This window comes from Camarhynchus parvulus, chromosome 7 (assembly GCF_901933205.1).
Source record: "Camarhynchus parvulus chromosome 7, STF_HiC, whole genome shotgun sequence".
Taxonomy (NCBI): Eukaryota; Metazoa; Chordata; class Aves; order Passeriformes; family Thraupidae; genus Camarhynchus; species Camarhynchus parvulus.
This window is the reverse complement of record NC_044577.1, coordinates 31,188,083-31,206,314: the sequence shown is the minus strand read 5'-3', so window position 1 is coordinate 31,206,314 and position 18,232 is coordinate 31,188,083. Positions and strand designations below refer to the sequence as shown.

The 18,232-nt window shown below is 41.5% G+C and overlaps 1 protein-coding gene across 7 annotated transcripts in view; it reads right to left on the bottom strand.

The window, feature by feature from the left end:
• Positions 1-2,054: 2,054 nt before the first annotated feature.
• MGAT5 (alpha-1,6-mannosylglycoprotein 6-beta-N-acetylglucosaminyltransferase) overlaps positions 2,055-18,232 on the bottom strand; it is a 111,128-nt gene continuing 94,950 nt past the window's right edge. For all 7 annotated transcript variants that reach the window (XM_030952887.1, XM_030952886.1, XM_030952888.1 and 4 more), the window contains 5 exons: positions 15,669-15,815; positions 12,909-13,025; positions 12,068-12,142; positions 10,455-10,612; positions 2,055-9,272 (listed from right to left, as the gene is read on the bottom strand). In XM_030952887.1, coding sequence (XP_030808747.1) covers positions 9,074-9,272; positions 10,455-10,612; positions 12,068-12,142; positions 12,909-13,025; positions 15,669-15,815 — 696 coding nt within the window. In that variant the 3' untranslated portion in view covers positions 2,055-9,073. The remainder of the gene's footprint in view (positions 9,273-10,454; positions 10,613-12,067; positions 12,143-12,908; positions 13,026-15,668; positions 15,816-18,232) is intronic.

Genomic DNA, 18,232 nt, shown 5'->3' with positions numbered 1-18,232 from the left:
GGTGAGACCAAACACCTGGAGCCTCTTCTCTACAAACCGGTCCCAAGTTTTTTTTGCTACAAGGATTTACTACCTAAATTTCAGCTAAATGCAATCTCCACTATCAATAAAATAAAATAACAAGTCCTGACAAGCATAAACACAAATACAGGGGAGTGTGAGGCAGCAGAGTGGGCGCTCCAGCTCTTGCACACTGAGGGAAGTGTTTTCAGAGCAGCACAAGGTCCCAGCAAAACGTTTCCATCTGTGGACTCTCTACCAGCTGGAGTTTGACTAAACCCAGCCTAAGCATGTGAGAGTTGAAGTATCCAGTTTTTAAGCTCCCCCAAAGGAGCTTTCCAATACAGCTGCATGGTGTATTTTTTATTCCAAGTTCCAATTTTCATAGATTTTTTTTCCATTATGTGACTGCAACACAGCCCACATCTAACTCTAGCTGCTTACCATTTTACAGATGTCTCTTCAGCTTTTTAGATGTCAAATGTGAACAACAATTAAGGGAATGAAACAGGAAGGAAAATGTTTCCAGAAATAAGCAGAACAAGAGCCTGAATGAGCAGTGTCATCCACTAATTCGTTTTGATGGTAGGAAACATTTGGAAATTGTGGTGTGTTGAATAGCAACACAGAACCAACAACATTTTCACCCAATTTAGTCCAAGGGGAAGTATGCCAAGGACCATAAAAAGGGGCAAGTGGTGAAGGATATTCACATACTTTTCCTCACTGAAACAGCCATAAAAGGCTGCACAGTGGAAAAACTGTGGATCTTTCCACTGCACAGTGAAAAAACCACCCTTTGCAGCCATAATGCACAGAACTCCTCAGTGAAGAGACTGGCCAAGTGGATATCCAAATCCAACCCCGAAAACCTCTGCCAGCCTGCAGGCATCTGTTTGACATCTTCATTCATGCTCTTGCTCACCAGGGTGTGTGTCATTCACTGGGAGAGGGACAGTACAAGCTGATAGTTACTGATTTCTGTACTCTTCTGATTCTACAGTACTCATTTATGTGTGGCCACATTAAAAACAAAAAAACAAAACCTCAACAAACTTAGAAAAAGGTAATGCTGAAAAAAAATGAACTGTTGCTTCTCTCCAGTGCAGTTGTGTTGTTTTTTTTTTAATACATAGCAACTGTGCTACCAATGGATATTTTTTTAACAGATAAAGAGCTTTTTTTTTTTTAAACTATTATTTTTTCCACTGCATACTGCTCCTTCATTAATTGCTCTATTACTCTTGGATGCCTCCACCCAAACCTCTCCACATTCCCAGCAGCTGACAACAGAGAGCCCTTCCCTCACTCTTGGCCGGGCTAACAAAACCTGAGGTGGGCAGAAAAGGCCTGTCAGCAGAATGGGTGCCACTGCCATACCCTGACAGCTCCCCTGGAGAAGTGTCACCCTGGGCATTTGTATTTGTGCAGAGCTGCCACGGTGATTTCATGTGGCACCTCTTGAGGGCACTGAATGCACACCCCAGTCTCACGTGGGCCAAAGCTTCATGCCTGGGCCCTTGTTCCTCATGCAAATGTTTCATTCCTGAGTGCTTAGCATGTTCAATTGGATCCTGCAGGAGAATGCTCTCTAAAGCTGCTATTTTACCACAGTGCAGCTCCATCTTTCAACTCCACGGTGTATTGTGCCAGGAGGTCTTGCAGGCCTGAGAGCCACTGTGCAATTCCAGTCTCACTTTCCCTTTCTCCCAGATTTACAGTCTGCTGTAAATTCAGTGTGTGCTGTAATTGAGCGTGCTGTAAATTTATAGGAAAGCAGGAATTTCTAACTCCTGCTGTGACAAAGCTGCCTCCTGAGAGGAGGCTTGATGTAACCCAATAATCCAATTTTTACAACCCAGGTTTAAAGCAAAACAAAGCAAACAGTTCATTACTCACCTGATGTTCTGCTGGCTGTGGTGTGGGACTTACCTGTGCACAGGTGGGGCAGCAGCAGAAACACCCAGCTGCAGAGTTGGAAGAAGCCCCAGAAATGCAGTGTGGGATAAAAGGCAGCTCATGGCATTCCTATTTAAGCACAAAGCAATCATAAATCCAAATCACACAAGAAAAAAGTTTATTGAAAAATAAATTCTCCCTAGTTTTTTTTTTCTACAACAGTGAAAACAAAGCATTTTTCTATGCCATTAAAGTACAGACATTTACTGTTCTAAAAAAAAAAAAATTAAAAAAAAATCCCATCTTATTGAACCCCAGGAACTTGGCAGTATCTGAACCACTGCGTTCTGTTCTGTTTGAATCCAACTGCTTGAACATAATATAGTGGAACACAATCACTGAAATAAAACAAAGGATTAACCTATTAGGGGAGAATTCAAACCAAACACCCCACAGTACCAGCCTGATCCTGAAGTTCTTGTGTCCATTTAAACCCCTCATTGACTCCACATTATTATTTGCAAAAAGCAGTTATTTTACTTCCAGTGAATTCAGTAGGGTTTTTTCCCAATTTGCACTGCCACAGGGCTTATTCAGACTCTGACCCTCTTCACCCACGAGGAGGGAGACTCCTGCAGGGAATGATGCAGACCAGAACCCAAAGAGCTGCCCCAAATAGCACTCTGGAGAATCTCCCTGCAGTGGTCAGCTCAGCAAGCTCAGGGGATCAAAGTCTCCAAGCCCAAATTAGCTTTGTAAATATTCCCCGATATTTTTCTTTTGGCTGTCTTAGAATCTTCAAGGGCAACTTTTCTCACAAAATTTACTCTCTTTTTTCCTTTGGTAAAAACTGCCATTTCCTCCTCCTCTCCTGCATTCCTTACAAAAACCAAATTAAACCCACGACTCCTTAAAAATATTTTTCACTGTCACTGTACTGTCAACAGATCTGATAATGAACATAAATTAGTTCTGGGTATTACACCATTAAAATTAACTGCCTTCAGACAGCAATTTAACTTGATTTATCGTGCGCCTATTTGATACTTCAAACTACTTTGCAGCTGCTGGAGCCTGAGCCAGGTCGTGTTTCATGCACTTGATGCCCTGGATGGCTCCAGGAAATGCCCAGCATTATTTACATGTTCTCCTTAAAGCCAAGGATTTGGTGGCTCCTGCAGGACCCAGGGCTGTGTTTGCAGTGACAATACAGATGTGTTTTCCTGCACCAGAAGCAGCCACGTGCTTTGGTGGCCATGGGGACAGAGGGTCCTCAATGCTTTAGTTCTGTGAGCCCTTACACCAGGTGACAAATTCTGGTCCCATGCACAGCTCACTTTAATAAATTGCACCTGCACTGAACTGCCCAGCAGAGAGAAGGGTTTCAATCACTTGAGCACAACTGATTTTTTAAAGCAGTTTTTGTGTGTTGAGGGTGAAGTTATTACTCATTTTATCAAAACTTTGAGGACCTGGTTTTATTTACTCATTTAATAAAGAAGTGGCTTAGTGCTCTTGAGAGAGGTTGGCTGAATTAAAACCCACTTTTATGTGTTCTAATTACATGAATATGCAAAGGATGACACTGTTAAAAATGAACAGGGCCCAGTGTGCAAGGCACATCAGCAATGGTTGCACTCTGTTACTTTTCCTGGAAGAAAGAAGAATGAATGATGCCTCACACCTGAGGCACTCTGGGGTCCAGCCTCTGCTATTTTAAACACATTCCTACAGTAAACATTTTACACTTGATACATGGAGTTGCTGTTTACACATTCCATTTAAATATAATTAAATTTGGAAGTTACAAACTGATTTTAAAAAACCCCTACAGAATTGCTTGAAAATGTGTGGATGAGATTGAAGTCACTGCCCATAAAACGGGGTGGTTTGATGTTACATTTACAGCAATATTAAAGCAGATCACAATAAAATCCTCTATGTCCCTGGCCATTTCAGCTCCAATGAAAACACATCTGTCAGTGCACTGTTCTCCTGGAGTTTACAGCATTCCCTGTAACAATGGGGCCAAAGGAGCTGGGAAGAGATCACAAGTGAGAAGCTGAAGGCATAGCAGCTGCAGGACAAACACCACAAGGAAACAGCCATGCCAAATGTTAGCACCCCTGGAAAAAGGACTGGGAAATCAGAAACTGATAACTCCTGGTCTCTCTAAAAATAAACAATAAAAAATTCTATCCCTCAGACTCCCAGCTGTTGACTGAATAGCAATTTAACCACATTTTCAACTGATACCTTAATAATTAATCAGTATCATCAACTTAGTCAGAGCTGATCTATGTTGTGACAGCAAGAAAAACTGACTGCTGATATGTGAATAATATGCCTTGGAAGTGTTTGGTCTTTATCATTTAAGGTACAGTGCTTTACACTTATTAAAAAGGGAGGGCTGATTCTTCAATTTTAAGAAACATGAACGGAGGAGTTGTGCTCTCACTGAAGCCAGGGGGAGTCACTAAGTTAATGAGGCTTGGATGAGACTATATCCAGCCCAACTCATCCCAGTTAATTTATTTTACTGGCAAAATCTGGTCCTGAAATGAACTCTGGGCAAAAGACATACCTGAGAAAGCAATTTGGGTTTTGTTTACATGAACAGGGCTGCAAACTCAGAAATCCCTTTGCAATACAGATGGGCCACACACTCTGAGACGGGAGGGAATGGCTTTTGTATTAAGGACAAATCAAGGATGCTGCCTAGGATTTTAAAGGACAGTGGTACAACATGACAGCCTGACTTGGAGCTGATGATACCAAGAGAAATTTTCAATGAGTCTGAATTCTTGATAATCAGCAAGGTGCAGAAGCTGACACAAAGTAGCTGGGGCAGAGTGGAGCTGGGAAAGTGCAGAGTCCTGGCTCTGGCTACAAGCCCATCCCAACTGAAATCTGATAAGCAGCTACTTTGCAAAATACTACTGCAGAAAAGTAGTAGCATAAAAAAGGAAATCCATCTGCACTAAGCTGACCAGTCCCTGCACACTGAGAGCTGCCAGTTCAGCTGTGATAAAAGGCCAATATTCTCTGGTAGCACCAGGAACCGCCCCGTGTACGTCCATGCAGAGACATCTTTATCTGAAAAACCAACACCTCCCAAACCTCATTCTGGATCTTCAATTTTCCTGCCCATCAAATCAGTTCTGGCTGTTCCTGGAGGTTTTCTGTTATCATTGTCTCCCTGGGGAATGTTAATGGCTTTCCTTTGCTCCCTGGTCATTGAACAGACATCCTGTCCCAGCAGGAGCTCTCATGCCAAATCACAGATTCTCACTAAATTGCATTCTGCTTGCAGAAGCAATATTTTGCAGGAATTATGAAAAGTTATAGTATCTTTTATCTTATTAAGCCTTATATAGTTTTAGAACATATTTCTCCACTACTTAAAAACATTCAAAATTCACACCACTAAGTTGTAGAGTCATCAGCACAATTTACCTGGAATTAGTGTTCCATTATATTGTTCAGACAGTGTCCATATTCCAAACACATATCCAAACCCCAAAGAAAGTAAAAAAGGCACATAAACATTAAATATTTGTAGAAACATAATCTGATATGAACAAGCAAACACACCGCTGCAACTATAAATTACAAAAAGAAACATAGAAACTAAGCAAAAAATGCAAAAAGCAACTCTATTTATACATGTGCAAATCAACTTGCATATATGAAATAAATGAGGTTTTTATTGGCATTTTTAAACAGTGTGTATTTACCAACTTTACCTTTCAAAGGCAAGCCTTTTATGTTAATTTTAATAAATATGTAAATGCTTCTCTCAAGTTTTCTAATCCCGTAGGAACAAGATTTTTGAAAAAAACTAGGTCACATACAAAAATACAAAATTTTAAAACAAAGAATGTCTTGATATGAGAGATATGTTTAAAAGCTTGTAAAATGGTTTAGGTATTCAACTTTTGACATTTTTTTCCCCATCAATCGCAGATCAATATATTCAAATGCAGTCATGCAAAAACCTGACTTCTGAGCACAGGAAGCTGCAAGCTCTACTCAGACTGAAAAGAGCAGCACAGTTCCCTCTCTGATGTCCCTGTTTGAGTGCAAGAACATGACTACACACCTTTATTCTTCAATTAGGAAAGAAAATAGTTATGGAACTCAGACAGAAAGCTGCCACTCGCCTGAAATGTGGATATCTAAACCAGGTTGTAGGAAATAACTCAAACTCTTCACTAGTCCCACATGGATTTGCCTGAGTGCTGATCTGCAGAAGGATTCACTAATTTCTCACTGTGCGAGGGAAGGCGGCTGTGGGACGGGGAGGGTGAGGAGCTCAGTGAGCAAGGCTTGCAGAGTCTATGCACTTACAGTTCTCATGATAGTCTCCTTTTACATGAAGCTGTAGGTCTTGGTTTGTTATTCTTCAAGATTAATGAGTCTTCTCTAGAGGTTGCAGTGGAAACAAGAACAAGAGACCACTGACACTGAAGCCAATTTGGATGTTCTGTCCCTGGCTGAAACACAAGCAGCATTGGTGCTGCTGTTGCATTTTTGCCAGAATGCACAATTCAGTTCAGCAGACTAGAAACAGTGCTACAGCATGAAAAAACAGCTTATAATAAACTCTCCCTGCTGTGGTAAAGGCAAACTTAGCATTGAGCAAAGCACTAGACCAGAAAATGTTATAATAACAAATACCAAACCCCTCCCGTCTTTAAAGGTTTAGAGGCAAAATCAAATGCAGTATGTATTGCCATGTGGGCCTTACAGCAGGGGGAACCAAGCAAACATGTATTTACAGCAAAGAATTACACTACAGCAAAGCCCACCTTTTGCATCCTTTAAGTGCACACGCACAAATCTTTGTTTCCAACATAATTCTGTGATATCCCAGCCCAAAATCAATTCCTGCCTGAAAAACATCAGGCTGAAGACAAGTCCTGCTCTTGCCTTTACTTTCAGCACCAGCTGGAAGTTCATACACTGCGAGAGGCAGCATTTTCTAGTTGCACAAATATGCACAGGTATGCAGGGGATATTTTATGTAAATACAGAATGAATTGTTGTGCCTGCTCAGACCCATTTCCAATTGTCCTCCCCCAGCTTTTCCAGGGCAGTAAAACTATGGTAAACTACATTTGTGCTGACTGCAGCAAATGCTGAGCTGTGGCAACAGGAGGGATTTTCATACTGGTTTGCGTTTGTTTTCTTTTCATTCAAAAATTTTGCCTCCCATTAGAGAACCCAGCTGTTCTGTTTCTGGAAAATTAATCTAAAATACAGCACATTTGCACATCATCAAACCCAGATCCTGGTGACCCTGGTGTTCAACAGCTCCCACAGCCCCTTTTTGGATACTCAACAACCTCCTGTGATGTGCAGAGGGATGTCATGGAGTGTTACAGGTAACACTGTCAGGAGTGTTGAGGCAGGAAACCAAATGCTTGAAAAGGCTCATTCACTGCTTTAAAATTGGAATTTAAAACATAGACTGTTCTGGAGGATTTCTCCACAGTGCAATAGCATCTCCCTTGCCTGGTCTTTGGTAGGTCACCACATCCGTCAATATTCCCACACAGATAATGAACACTGCTTACCAGAAAAATCTGAACCAAGCACGTATGTCTGAGAAAGGAAAATGTAAAGCATCTCTGCCTTTCATACTACCTGGTAATCTTTATGAAAAAAAAATATTTGTGCTGATTTGGGGTTTTATTCCAGCATGATGAGAGCATGTCCAAATTGCAAACCTACAGACTGACTGCAGATTTGTTTCTCACTAATCTTAACATGTAACTTCCTGACTACAAATGGTGCTGTCAAGCATGTCACCTTCTGCTGAAAATAACAAAAATTACTTCTGTGAAAAGAAGGCAGTTTAGAGGAGCTAACTTGCTTCTCTCAAAAAAACCCCAAAACCCAACTTTGATTTAAATTCTGAACTCTTGATTTGTTTTCTTCTAAATTTGTAATTGGTGTGCCTGATTAAACGGGAAGAAGAAACAAGGAACAAGCAGCCCCCTAAAACCAGAAAAAAAATCAAAGAACCCAAGAGGACTGATTAATTCTTTTCTTTTCAGTTCTTTGTCTCTTCTTACTTGAACTCCAGAAAAAAATTCTCTTAAAAAACCTAGCTAGTTGTGAAGACATTTTACATTTCTACCATACAATAATTATAGTTAGCTGAGTTTAACCTTTCTATGTCATTCAGCAACACTTTAACTACTGGAAGCCATAGCAAACTGAGCCTCTAAGGATAATATTGCTCCAATGATGCTGATACTTTTTGCTTCACACAGTATTTCTAGTAGACAGACTACAACAGAAGCATGGGCAAATTCTGAGGATTACTCCCTAAATGGGACCAGTAAACTGTGATGAGTCCATTCCAAACATGGTTGTGTGTTTTTGTAGCTTTTCCACACTGAGGAATGCCACAACCCCAGTGAGCTGTGCAGTCACCAGGATGTGTCACACGCTGGCACCTGCCTATTTGCTCATTTGTGACACTCTGCTTAGGCTGCTCTGGTGCAGCAGCTGTGATGCAGACAATGCCTCACTGTATACAAATATTTAATTAAAAAAAAAAAAGGAAAAACCCCAAAAACAACTGAGCCCAAATAACCCAATGGCAGGGTACAGAGCTCTCTCATTATTCCAAGTTCTTGTGAACTAAACCACTCTGTAGCCATTCAAGCCAAAGCTGTACCCAAACCAGTGCACCTTGAATAAAATGTTAGTCCTCCTTCCCCAGCATCCCTTCCCTCAAGCACACTTTTCAATTTTCTACTGGAATGAAGTTGAGATCCTTTAGCTAACCATGATGGGGGATGTCCTAACTCATTAAAAAAATAGAAAACACTTCACCCAAACAACAAAAACAGAAGTTTGATGGGTCTGGAAATCTTCTACAAACTATTCTGTGCAGTCATCTTCAAATCACTGTCGAACACGAGACTCGTTTCTCTTCACAAACAGCTGAAGGAATCTGAAGAGTGACACTGCAAATGTCCTTACAGGAAGAAAAGATCAGTTACAGCTGTTTTGTTATGAATCCCTCCTCTCTTAGTAGATAATTCAGCAATGATAGCTCTGCCTGCAGTGGAAAACCTGGACCGAAGTGCAGGGAGTACCAAGGATCTCCTCTCCAAAGGACTCTGGTTGTGCCCAGCTGGGAGCAGCCCTGCTGCTGCTATAGGCAGTCCTTGCAGAGCGCAACCTGCCCCTTGATATAGTCCCTGCAGGGGCAGATCCTTCTGTGGGCAGGGTGGGAGCCAGCACAGCTGAACAGTAGCAGGTCACCTTGAAAAACACAGTGCTTCCTCCTTCCATCAAAAGAGGGGACCAGGATATCGTTTGCAGACTCCATGGTGAGACATTCGATATTGTACCTAAAAAGCAAAGCATGTCATCTGCATCACACCTGAGGTCATGGCAGTTTGGTTCAGTTTTCAACCTTCCTCACTAAAAATAACAAACTCTGCTCTACTAGATCCTAAACTGAGTGCATTTACAAGGGCAGCTTTCCAGAACATGGCTTTTCTGCTGTACAGATTCTCTCTGCAGAGGGCAGTGCAGCCTTTACAGCTTTACTGCTTCCTAAAGATTAACAAAAGAAGTTAAAGAGAAAAAACTGCTTTTGACTATTCCCCAAAACCTAAGATTTCAATACACCATGGATTTTCAGTAGGACAGACTCGAAGACTCTGAAATCAGGAGATATTCTCTTTGATTTCAGGAAGTCTCTTCCCCAGGGAAGCCCCCCAGAGCCAGCTGGAGGTGGGTGAGCTGACTGTGGGGATGAGGGATGCTGCTCCTGGGCTACAGGGAACAGAGTCTGCAGCTCCCAGGAACCAGCCAGCAGAAAATGGAAAATGCCAGTTGCCATTTGCTGACCACAAAGCTTAAGCACTGGGGTAGCAATTCCAGCAAAACCTTGTTTTTCACTTATTCTGGAAACATTGGTAACCTTCAGCATTTAACAGACGGGTTTTTTTCCATGGGATTATGATTTTGTCTAGACAGCTAGAAAGAAAGTTTTTATATGAGCTGCTCCCGAACTCCACTGGAAATTACAACTTTTCAAAGAAAATACAAACCCCAAAATCTTCTACAATGTAATTTAGCAAAAAGTGGGGATGGAAAACCTGGAAAGCAGATTCCCCAGCAGCCATTTGTGGGAGCCTGGTTTTGAGGACTTTGTTTTCACTCTGAGAGGAACACAGACACATTTCCAATAGAGCATCCCAAAGCAGCATTCCTTTCCTTAATGCACAGCTGGTGAGTTTTACACATCTGCACCAACATCTCCAGTGTAGCAGGGCTCACAGTCCTCTCCCCAGGACAATGGTGACAGAAGGGTTGTGGCCCCTGTGCTCCTGGCAGGGTGCTCTCAGCAGTCAGCACTACACACACACCCCAAAGCACTGCCAGGCTCTCACTCACAGCTTGCTGCAGCCAGAGCTGCTCTCCCCACCCTCCCTTCTCACAGAACCTGTGCTCTAAATTCCAAGTGTGGTAAAAACCAGTGCAATAAGGAGACCAAACAACATATTTGTGATAGAAGTACTTACCTAAGCAGAGCTTTGTCCTTGTTAAGATGCTGGAAGAAGGAAGGCTCACAGATGAGCTGGCTTTCCTGACAAACTTGCTTACAGGATTTTCCAGGTTCAGCAATTTTGACTTGAAGGGCACTTAATGGGGGCCACATCACCTGCCCGTGACAGAAATCCTGCAGTGACAGATCATGTTTTGTTATGAGGGGCACCTTTAAATGCTACAGTTCCACTGTCCAGAGAGTGACCAGCTGCCCAGTGTATCTGGCCCCATGTCTTCACACTCAAACATCCCCTGAAGACCCCACTGCCATGGGCAACCACACAACCACTGAACCAGTGGTTTATTCCAGCAGCTTTATTTAACCAATTGTTATTTAACCATTATTTAACTTTATTTAACCATTATTATTTAACCAATTTTTATTCCAGCAACTTTGTTCCCATTTCAAGCTTGTGCTGCTTTCTCTGTGCTTCCTGCCTTCACCACAAACTTATCAAAATAAGGTCTCAATCTCTATTTTTGCTTTTTATTTTTGGTTCATCTGACATGATAATTAGGCAAAGTGCTAAGTACATGCAGCTAAAAATTGTGCTCAAGCATCCTGGGAGCTGTGAAGCACCACCAGCTTTTGACAAATAGTCAAAGCAATGAACAAAATTACAATATTCTGTGGATTTCTGAGAAGCACAAGGGAGGGCTTAGCCCTTAGGGGAGGACCAGAGGGAAGACACAGGTTTCAGCCACAGGTGCCATCTCTTGTCTTTTGCTCCCTTACATTGAGCTCCACTTCTTCCTGATTGACAAAAACTCCCAATTATAACTAACTTGGGTAGAATAATCAAAAGCAGTAGTGATACTTTTACAGGTTTTGTCATCAATACAGAAGCAAAAAGCTTAAAGTGTTTATTGGCAGGGAAGTGGGAATAGCTCTGCTGTGTTAATTGCCCTCCTGACCTGGAGCTGTGTTATTCTTTAGGACTGTCTTTTATAGCACCCACCTTCAAAAACACAAGGGCAGACAGATGTCCAGTGCCCTTGAAAGAAATGCTGGCAATTAAATGACATATCAGAGATAAAGGTTATTCCTATCTCTGCTCTGCAGCAGCCAGAACAAAAGGCAGAGCTGGCTACTGCAACAGATCTGGCTTGGGCACAAGTCCAAGCAAACACACAATTTCTAGAAACCAGGGTCCCATGTAAATCCCTGCAGTTTATTACTCAACTGAACATCTCCTGCTGCTCTCAGCTGGCAGTAATGCCCAGGGACCAAAAGTCCTCTAAGTAACTGAGTTCCAAACCATTTAAATCTTTATTGATTGAAACTAAATACTTGAAAAATCTGCCCAGAGGCTGCAATTCTGCCCAGAGACTGCAATTCCGCCCAGAGACTGCAATTCCATCAAAAAGTACCTCAGTATTTAAGTGATCCTTCTTGATCCAAAGCTTTTATGTGTGTACACAGCTAAGGAAGTCACATACGCACTGAAAAATGGCTTTGCCTTTCTGCTTTCATATAATGCCAAGGTCTGCACAGCTACTATTCCTACTTGGACAGCAGAAACACTGAGAAGCTTTAAAATGGAGATGGTCCTCCCTTTCCAACATCATCCAAAACAGAAGTTCATACCTGTTTCTCAATAAAGGCATTCATCCTCTGCAGCATTCCCTCACAGGTAAATTCATAGGGCAAATAAGGGTCAATCTGTGGAGACAATGTGTTGAGGTTAGAGGGGTTTTTGTTCCAATCAACTTCATTGTGTACTCTGTGACAGTAGCTTCTGGTCCAAATACTCCATTATAGCAACAAAAAGCATTAATAAACTCATTGAAAAATAAGTTTACAAAACCATCAGCAGTTTTAGTTGATTTTTCTCCTTTTTAAAGGCAGTAAGAATTGCTCCATGACTATCTTTGTGGAAATTCAGGGCACACTGCAAAGTGGCAGATATAAGGCTAGTCTGAGAGCCTCTGGGATTCCAGAGCTCCTGTTTTAACTAAGTTTCAGTTTTGAAGCTGAAGTGACAAAACAGATTGTGATACCTTTGAAAATTCCTTCATACTCTTCCCCCCTTGAAGTGCCCTCATTGCCATTCCTCACTGTAAGTGCACAAGCACTTCTGTGGGAATCTCAAGGCTACAAACTCAGAGTGGAGCAGGGCAGAGTCTGCAATGCTCTGAGAATCAACAATGAAGCTTCCTCACTGAATGCACAAAAAACACAGATTGCTGTATAATTCACCTGTGAAATTCTCTTTTCTATACAAATTCACCCACTCATTTTTTTCAAGAACCTGACATATCCAGTACTAAAACATAAGAATTTCAATACCACAGATATGGAATAACCATTTTTTCTTCAATATCCTACCAAAATGCAGCACTCATTAGAATAAAATTAGGAAGCACGGTATGTGCAGTACACACTACACCCTCAAGTGCTGATAGCAAACTGAAGACACATTTCTCACCTTTTGATTCAAAATTGATTTCACAGCCTTCTCAACCTCAGAAAGATCATTGATGTCCACAGTCCACACATGGGGCTTCCCAATGTAAACTTCAGCATAGGGATGCTGAGAGGTCAACTGAAAGAAGAAATTATGTTGGTAAAAATTAATGGGTAAAGATATCCTTGCCTCTCACTCTCTTAATCAGCCTTGGATTAATCAGTTAGAACACAACAGTCAGCATCATTCCTTCTGAGTTACTTTTCAGATTTTCTCTTTAAATTTAGAGTGTGAATTTAGTTGGAAAACTGAAAATCAGATAACACAGATCACAAGTCAGATACGTGCACCTCTAATTTGTGGCTTCAATCCTCACGAAGACCCACATCACAGAAGACTTGATGTTTACTGAAATTACTTGCAGCATGACCCTGCTTCCCCACAGCTCATTCACAGAGCCACCCTCCTTCTTCACAACCTCTCACTGCCACAAGTCCTGCTTAGACCTGCACAGCTGGCTCCCAGAGATGTCATCCTCACCCTGCATCCTTCAAATGTCACACATTTCCAGAGTTCTGTGACCAATAGTGAAGAAAGAATAATTTTAAAAACCAGGGATGAATTCTGACTCTCATGACTGAGACTAGAAGAGTAACGTGACCTCACCAAGAGTGATAACCAATATTTTACTCATCACTTGGTCAGAAAACAATATCAATTAATGCCCAAGAGGGTAACTAAGAAAAGCTGTATCAGAGTTGCTTTCAGAACTAGCAGGACAGCTCAGTAAGTATTTTTTGTGACTGGTCACCCAGGAGTGAGAACATGCACGTGAACACACAAAAGGGAGCAAAAGCTACAGAAGAGAGAAGTGGTTCACACCAGCCTCAGAAAAAAACCTGCATTTTCAGTAAATACCAAAAAACCCCACAGGATAGGTTGTTTATAAGCAGTGTTTACACAGCTGCCTCTTTATGCTGTCATTAGGATAAAAAGACATTGCAGGAGATCTGAAGAAGGAAGCAGTGTCTGTGGGGAAGAACCTTCTCCTGCACTAGGAGATACACTGTACTTGATCTTTTCCTTTGATCTGCCAGAAACTGTTGCATTCACCATTAAAAAATCCATTAAAAATAGCCATTGCATTTTGCTTGTGGAGAACAGCAACTTGCAGAGGTTACTTTACGAAACCAGAAAGGCAGACTTCAAACCCTTGTATGGATAATCATGTCACAGAACCACACAAGGTCTTTTTGCTCTTCTTGAGCACTTGAAGAATGGAGAGAGGCATTAAGGCTCCCAAAGAGCCAGCACATGGATTACTGGCAATGGGATCTAAATGCAGCTGTGAAGAGCAGTCAGAGAAATGGTTACTCTCAGGACAGGTCAGCAGGGCATGTGAAGGCAGCAATGTATGGATATATATGATGTACTTTGGACTTGAGCAGTCAATAGGGATTATTTTTCTGTACAAGTCAGGCACACAGCATTTCTGTTAGCGCTGACACATGCAATCAGGATTTATCATGGCATTCCAAGCCCTGAAATTCCCACAAAGCACTTAGATGGGTTCAGATTATTTACTGAGCCTGACCAGTTATGGTGTTGGGGCACAGAACAACTGGAAATGACACAAAAACTGAGGGACTCAAAAAGAAAAGTCTTGAGATGTGTCAAGCCCAAGGAGAAAGTTGAAACAGGTTTTTATTCCCTTATTGCTGTCTCCTTTGTTAGCAACATAGACTGAGAGAAGGGGCAAGCTTTAGCTTGTTCAGGACATAATTCAGTGAAGAAAGGCAATTACAGTTGTGGATCATAAAATTATAAACAAATTTTTTGTGTGCTTCTGCTTAAAAATGGGAAACTGTCTTCTGCTTATCAACCAGCTGGTGCTGCTCAGGACACAATTTATATGGCCCAAGCATAACCTGAATCATCTGCATGTTACCTGAGAGCTTTCCCTTGATGTAAATACATAAAGAATATATGTGCATACACCTGTGAGCAAGGCATGGCCACAGACATGAGAGCTGATGTCAGAAATGGCTCTGTGACTATTAAATGTTTACAAGTATAGGCTGAATTTTACCTACACTGAATAAATGAAAAATGTTCCAAAGTCAGTGCCAAGGTGAGGGGTTGCTTTACTTAGCTTCAGTCTTCTCTCACTAGAGCCTAAACACACTGACTCTTTTAAAAGCTTGGAGTTTGGTTTTCCTGTTTTCTTCAAGAGTCAGTTCTGCAAAAGTCTTCAGCATTTAACCCCAACCACGGTGGGTGACCATCAATACCTTAACTCAACAGTGCCTTGAACAGGTCTTTTCTGAAGAAAAAAAAAATCCCAAAACACACATAACCACCCACAAATGCCCTTTTCATAATTTGCTTAAACACCTATTTACTTCCTGCACAGTACACTGCAATGTCTGTTTCTTCAACAAAATAAAAACACTTTCAAATGATGTATCAAAACGACAGATCTGTTCCTGGGCAGAACATCAGGTTTCCAAAAGAAACTTCAGTTTATGATGTCTCAGTAAGAAGCAGCAGAATGTACCTAAAGCAAACCTAGAGGTAAAGACTGAAGTGTGCTAACACCACCATTTTAATTGTCCTACAAAAATAAGGACCGATACTCCCATCAATGACTAAAGAAAAAAGCAGTTGCACACCTCTGGCAATAAACCTTGAACATTAATGCAATTTCTCTTACATTCTCTTACTAAAAGGAAATCCACAAGCATTTTCAATAAAAAAATTATCAATATTGATAGAGCTTACCTCTCGGAGTGTAGGTTTGCCTTTGAAAAAATCTGTGTTTTTGCTACTTTTTGGTGGGTTAAATCTTAAATTTAGGAAAGCACATCCATTGGCAATGGCCTCCAAGGGAGCTGGCCCTTCATATGGAAATCCAAGACCAACAAAGAGCTGAAAAACACAAAACAAGGGATATTTTAATTTTTGTTATTCACAAAAAATCTAAGAGCTACCTAAAAAGAAACAAAACCCCATTCTAAATGTACCACCCCGAAGAAAATGCAATGCTGAGAAGAAAATGGGAGAAATTCAGCAGCTCACCACCTCCCACCCAAGCAGTAATGGAATGTCCTGCAAAACACATTTGACAATCATCACCTGTAATGACCTGAGGTGGTTTTTCATGGAGCTGAGGCAACAACAGACCCTTTTAGGGCTTTTTTTTGGGCAGCAGGGGGGAAGTTGGTGGTTTGATTGGTGTTGAAGTGGAGCTGCTGGCGCTTTCCTACAGGCGCAGGCTCTAAAGCAGCAATCTCCAGGAGCAGCTGCACCAGCGTTTTCCTGACTCCCAAACCAGCCAAGCTGCTGGCTTTGCCAACACAACACGCTCCTGGTACACTAATTAAGGCTCCTAATTAAAACGGTAGGTGGCAGCAAACAGCAGCTCACGACACTGGACCAAGGCAGCGAGAGCCTGCAGGGGCTTCAGAGAGTTCAGCCTTCAGAGGGTTCAACACCTCCAAGGGAAACCAGAGCAAAAATCCATCCCAAAGCTTTTCCTCCACCAGCTGAGATTCCAGGTGCTCTAGAAAAGGCACTGCTCTGCTCCAGTGAAAACATATTAAACGTTCTTTTTGAGTTGTCTGAAAAAATCTTGACCCCTTTTCCTGGCCAAACATAATGAAACCTCCTGAATTAAATATAGGATTCCTCATCTTCATTTGAATGTTTGTGTATAATGGGAGAACTCCAGGCTCTGAGTTGGAACAGCAATTTCCCAGTATTGCTGCATAACAATGTGTGTATATATATATATATATATATCTACTGCTTTTATCAGGAAAATAAAGCACAACCTTCATAACTAAGTCATGCAATCAGGACACATATTCAAGGAGGTCAAGGCACACTATTCTGCATTAAATCTTGTGCAACACAGAAATGAATCCCAGTAACAGAACATTCACAGCTGGAGGCTCTTCCTAGGAGCTGATGCTAACATTGATGCATAAACCTGCAGTCAGCCCTGTCGTGCAGAGGCATTGCAGCATCAATCCTCCCCAACCCATGGCAACAACAGTATAAATTCAGAGCTGGCTCATTTTAGAAAAGCAAGTTAACACTTCTCAGCATAGCTGGGGACATGCAATTTGCGCTGCATGGAGCTGAATATTCTAATTTCAGTTCTCAATATTCAGGTTAAAGAAGTGGCAAAAAGTTTCTCAACTCTCTCACTGGTTTAAATCTTACAGAAACTCTCTAGTGGCTGCTAATAAAAAGATCTGGAAGCTATTTCTACTAAAGACAAATTATATAAATTCTGGTTTTATATATGGGATAAAATATACCACCTTTCAGTCAGAGAAATGCATACTACATATAATCTCAAAAGAGGGAATTTACAAAAAGGTAATCTGTTGAAAACAATGAATTAAGGACATGAAACCATTTCATGCAGTCTGCACATAAAATATTATTTATTTAAACTACTCCTTAGTTCAGGCAGAAAACCAGCTGAGAACCAGCAATTAAACCTATCTGAAGTATTAATTCTCCTATGATCCTGTGTTTGTCTGTTATGTAGGGAATGCTGGGTTGTTTGCTTAGTTTTGCACTTTTTTAATAAACTGCTGCTGTGCACTGCTGAGTTCTGTGTCTGACTGGTCCATTTATTTGGGAGGAAGCTCCATGGGAAAAGAAATATGGGTTTGTGTTTTGACAGCTCAGAGAGCACTGCCATCACTTAATCTATAATAAATAGCTTACCACCTGTTTCCCATCCATTTTCCAACCTCACCTCTAAGCAGCACTGTTGCTTTGAAGGAAGAAAGATGTGTCTGATCCCTAGAAAAGAGGGTGTGTGTGTGTGTGTGTGTGTGTGTGTGTGTGTGTGTGTGTGTGTGTGTGTGTGTGTGTGTGTGTGTGCTGCCTGGTGGCCTGAGCTTGCAGCCTGGCTCACAGCTGCCTGCAGCCCCTCAAATCCTTCTTTCAGCCCCTCTATCACCTCCAGCACATCATCATCAAACCAGCTGAAATTCCCAAACTCAGTTCAGACCCTTCTCCAGAAAGTTATCCCTTATAAAGTGTCCTTGCCCATGGCAGGGGGTGGAACTAGATGATCTTCAAGGTCCATTTCAGCCCAAACCATTGTGTGAGTCTCTCTATGATGAACCTTCCTTGGTTAGGGAGTCAGTATTTTTGTCTGGTATAAAGAGCAAAACAGAAATATCTTACATGCCTCAAGAAAGTCACATTCATTATGATTAAAAGAGCAAGTATTAGAGAACACAGGCCTTTTCTGTAACTCACAGTGCTCTCATTTGCTAATCCTTTGAATTACATGCTGTTTGTTATTTCCAGAAAGGCTA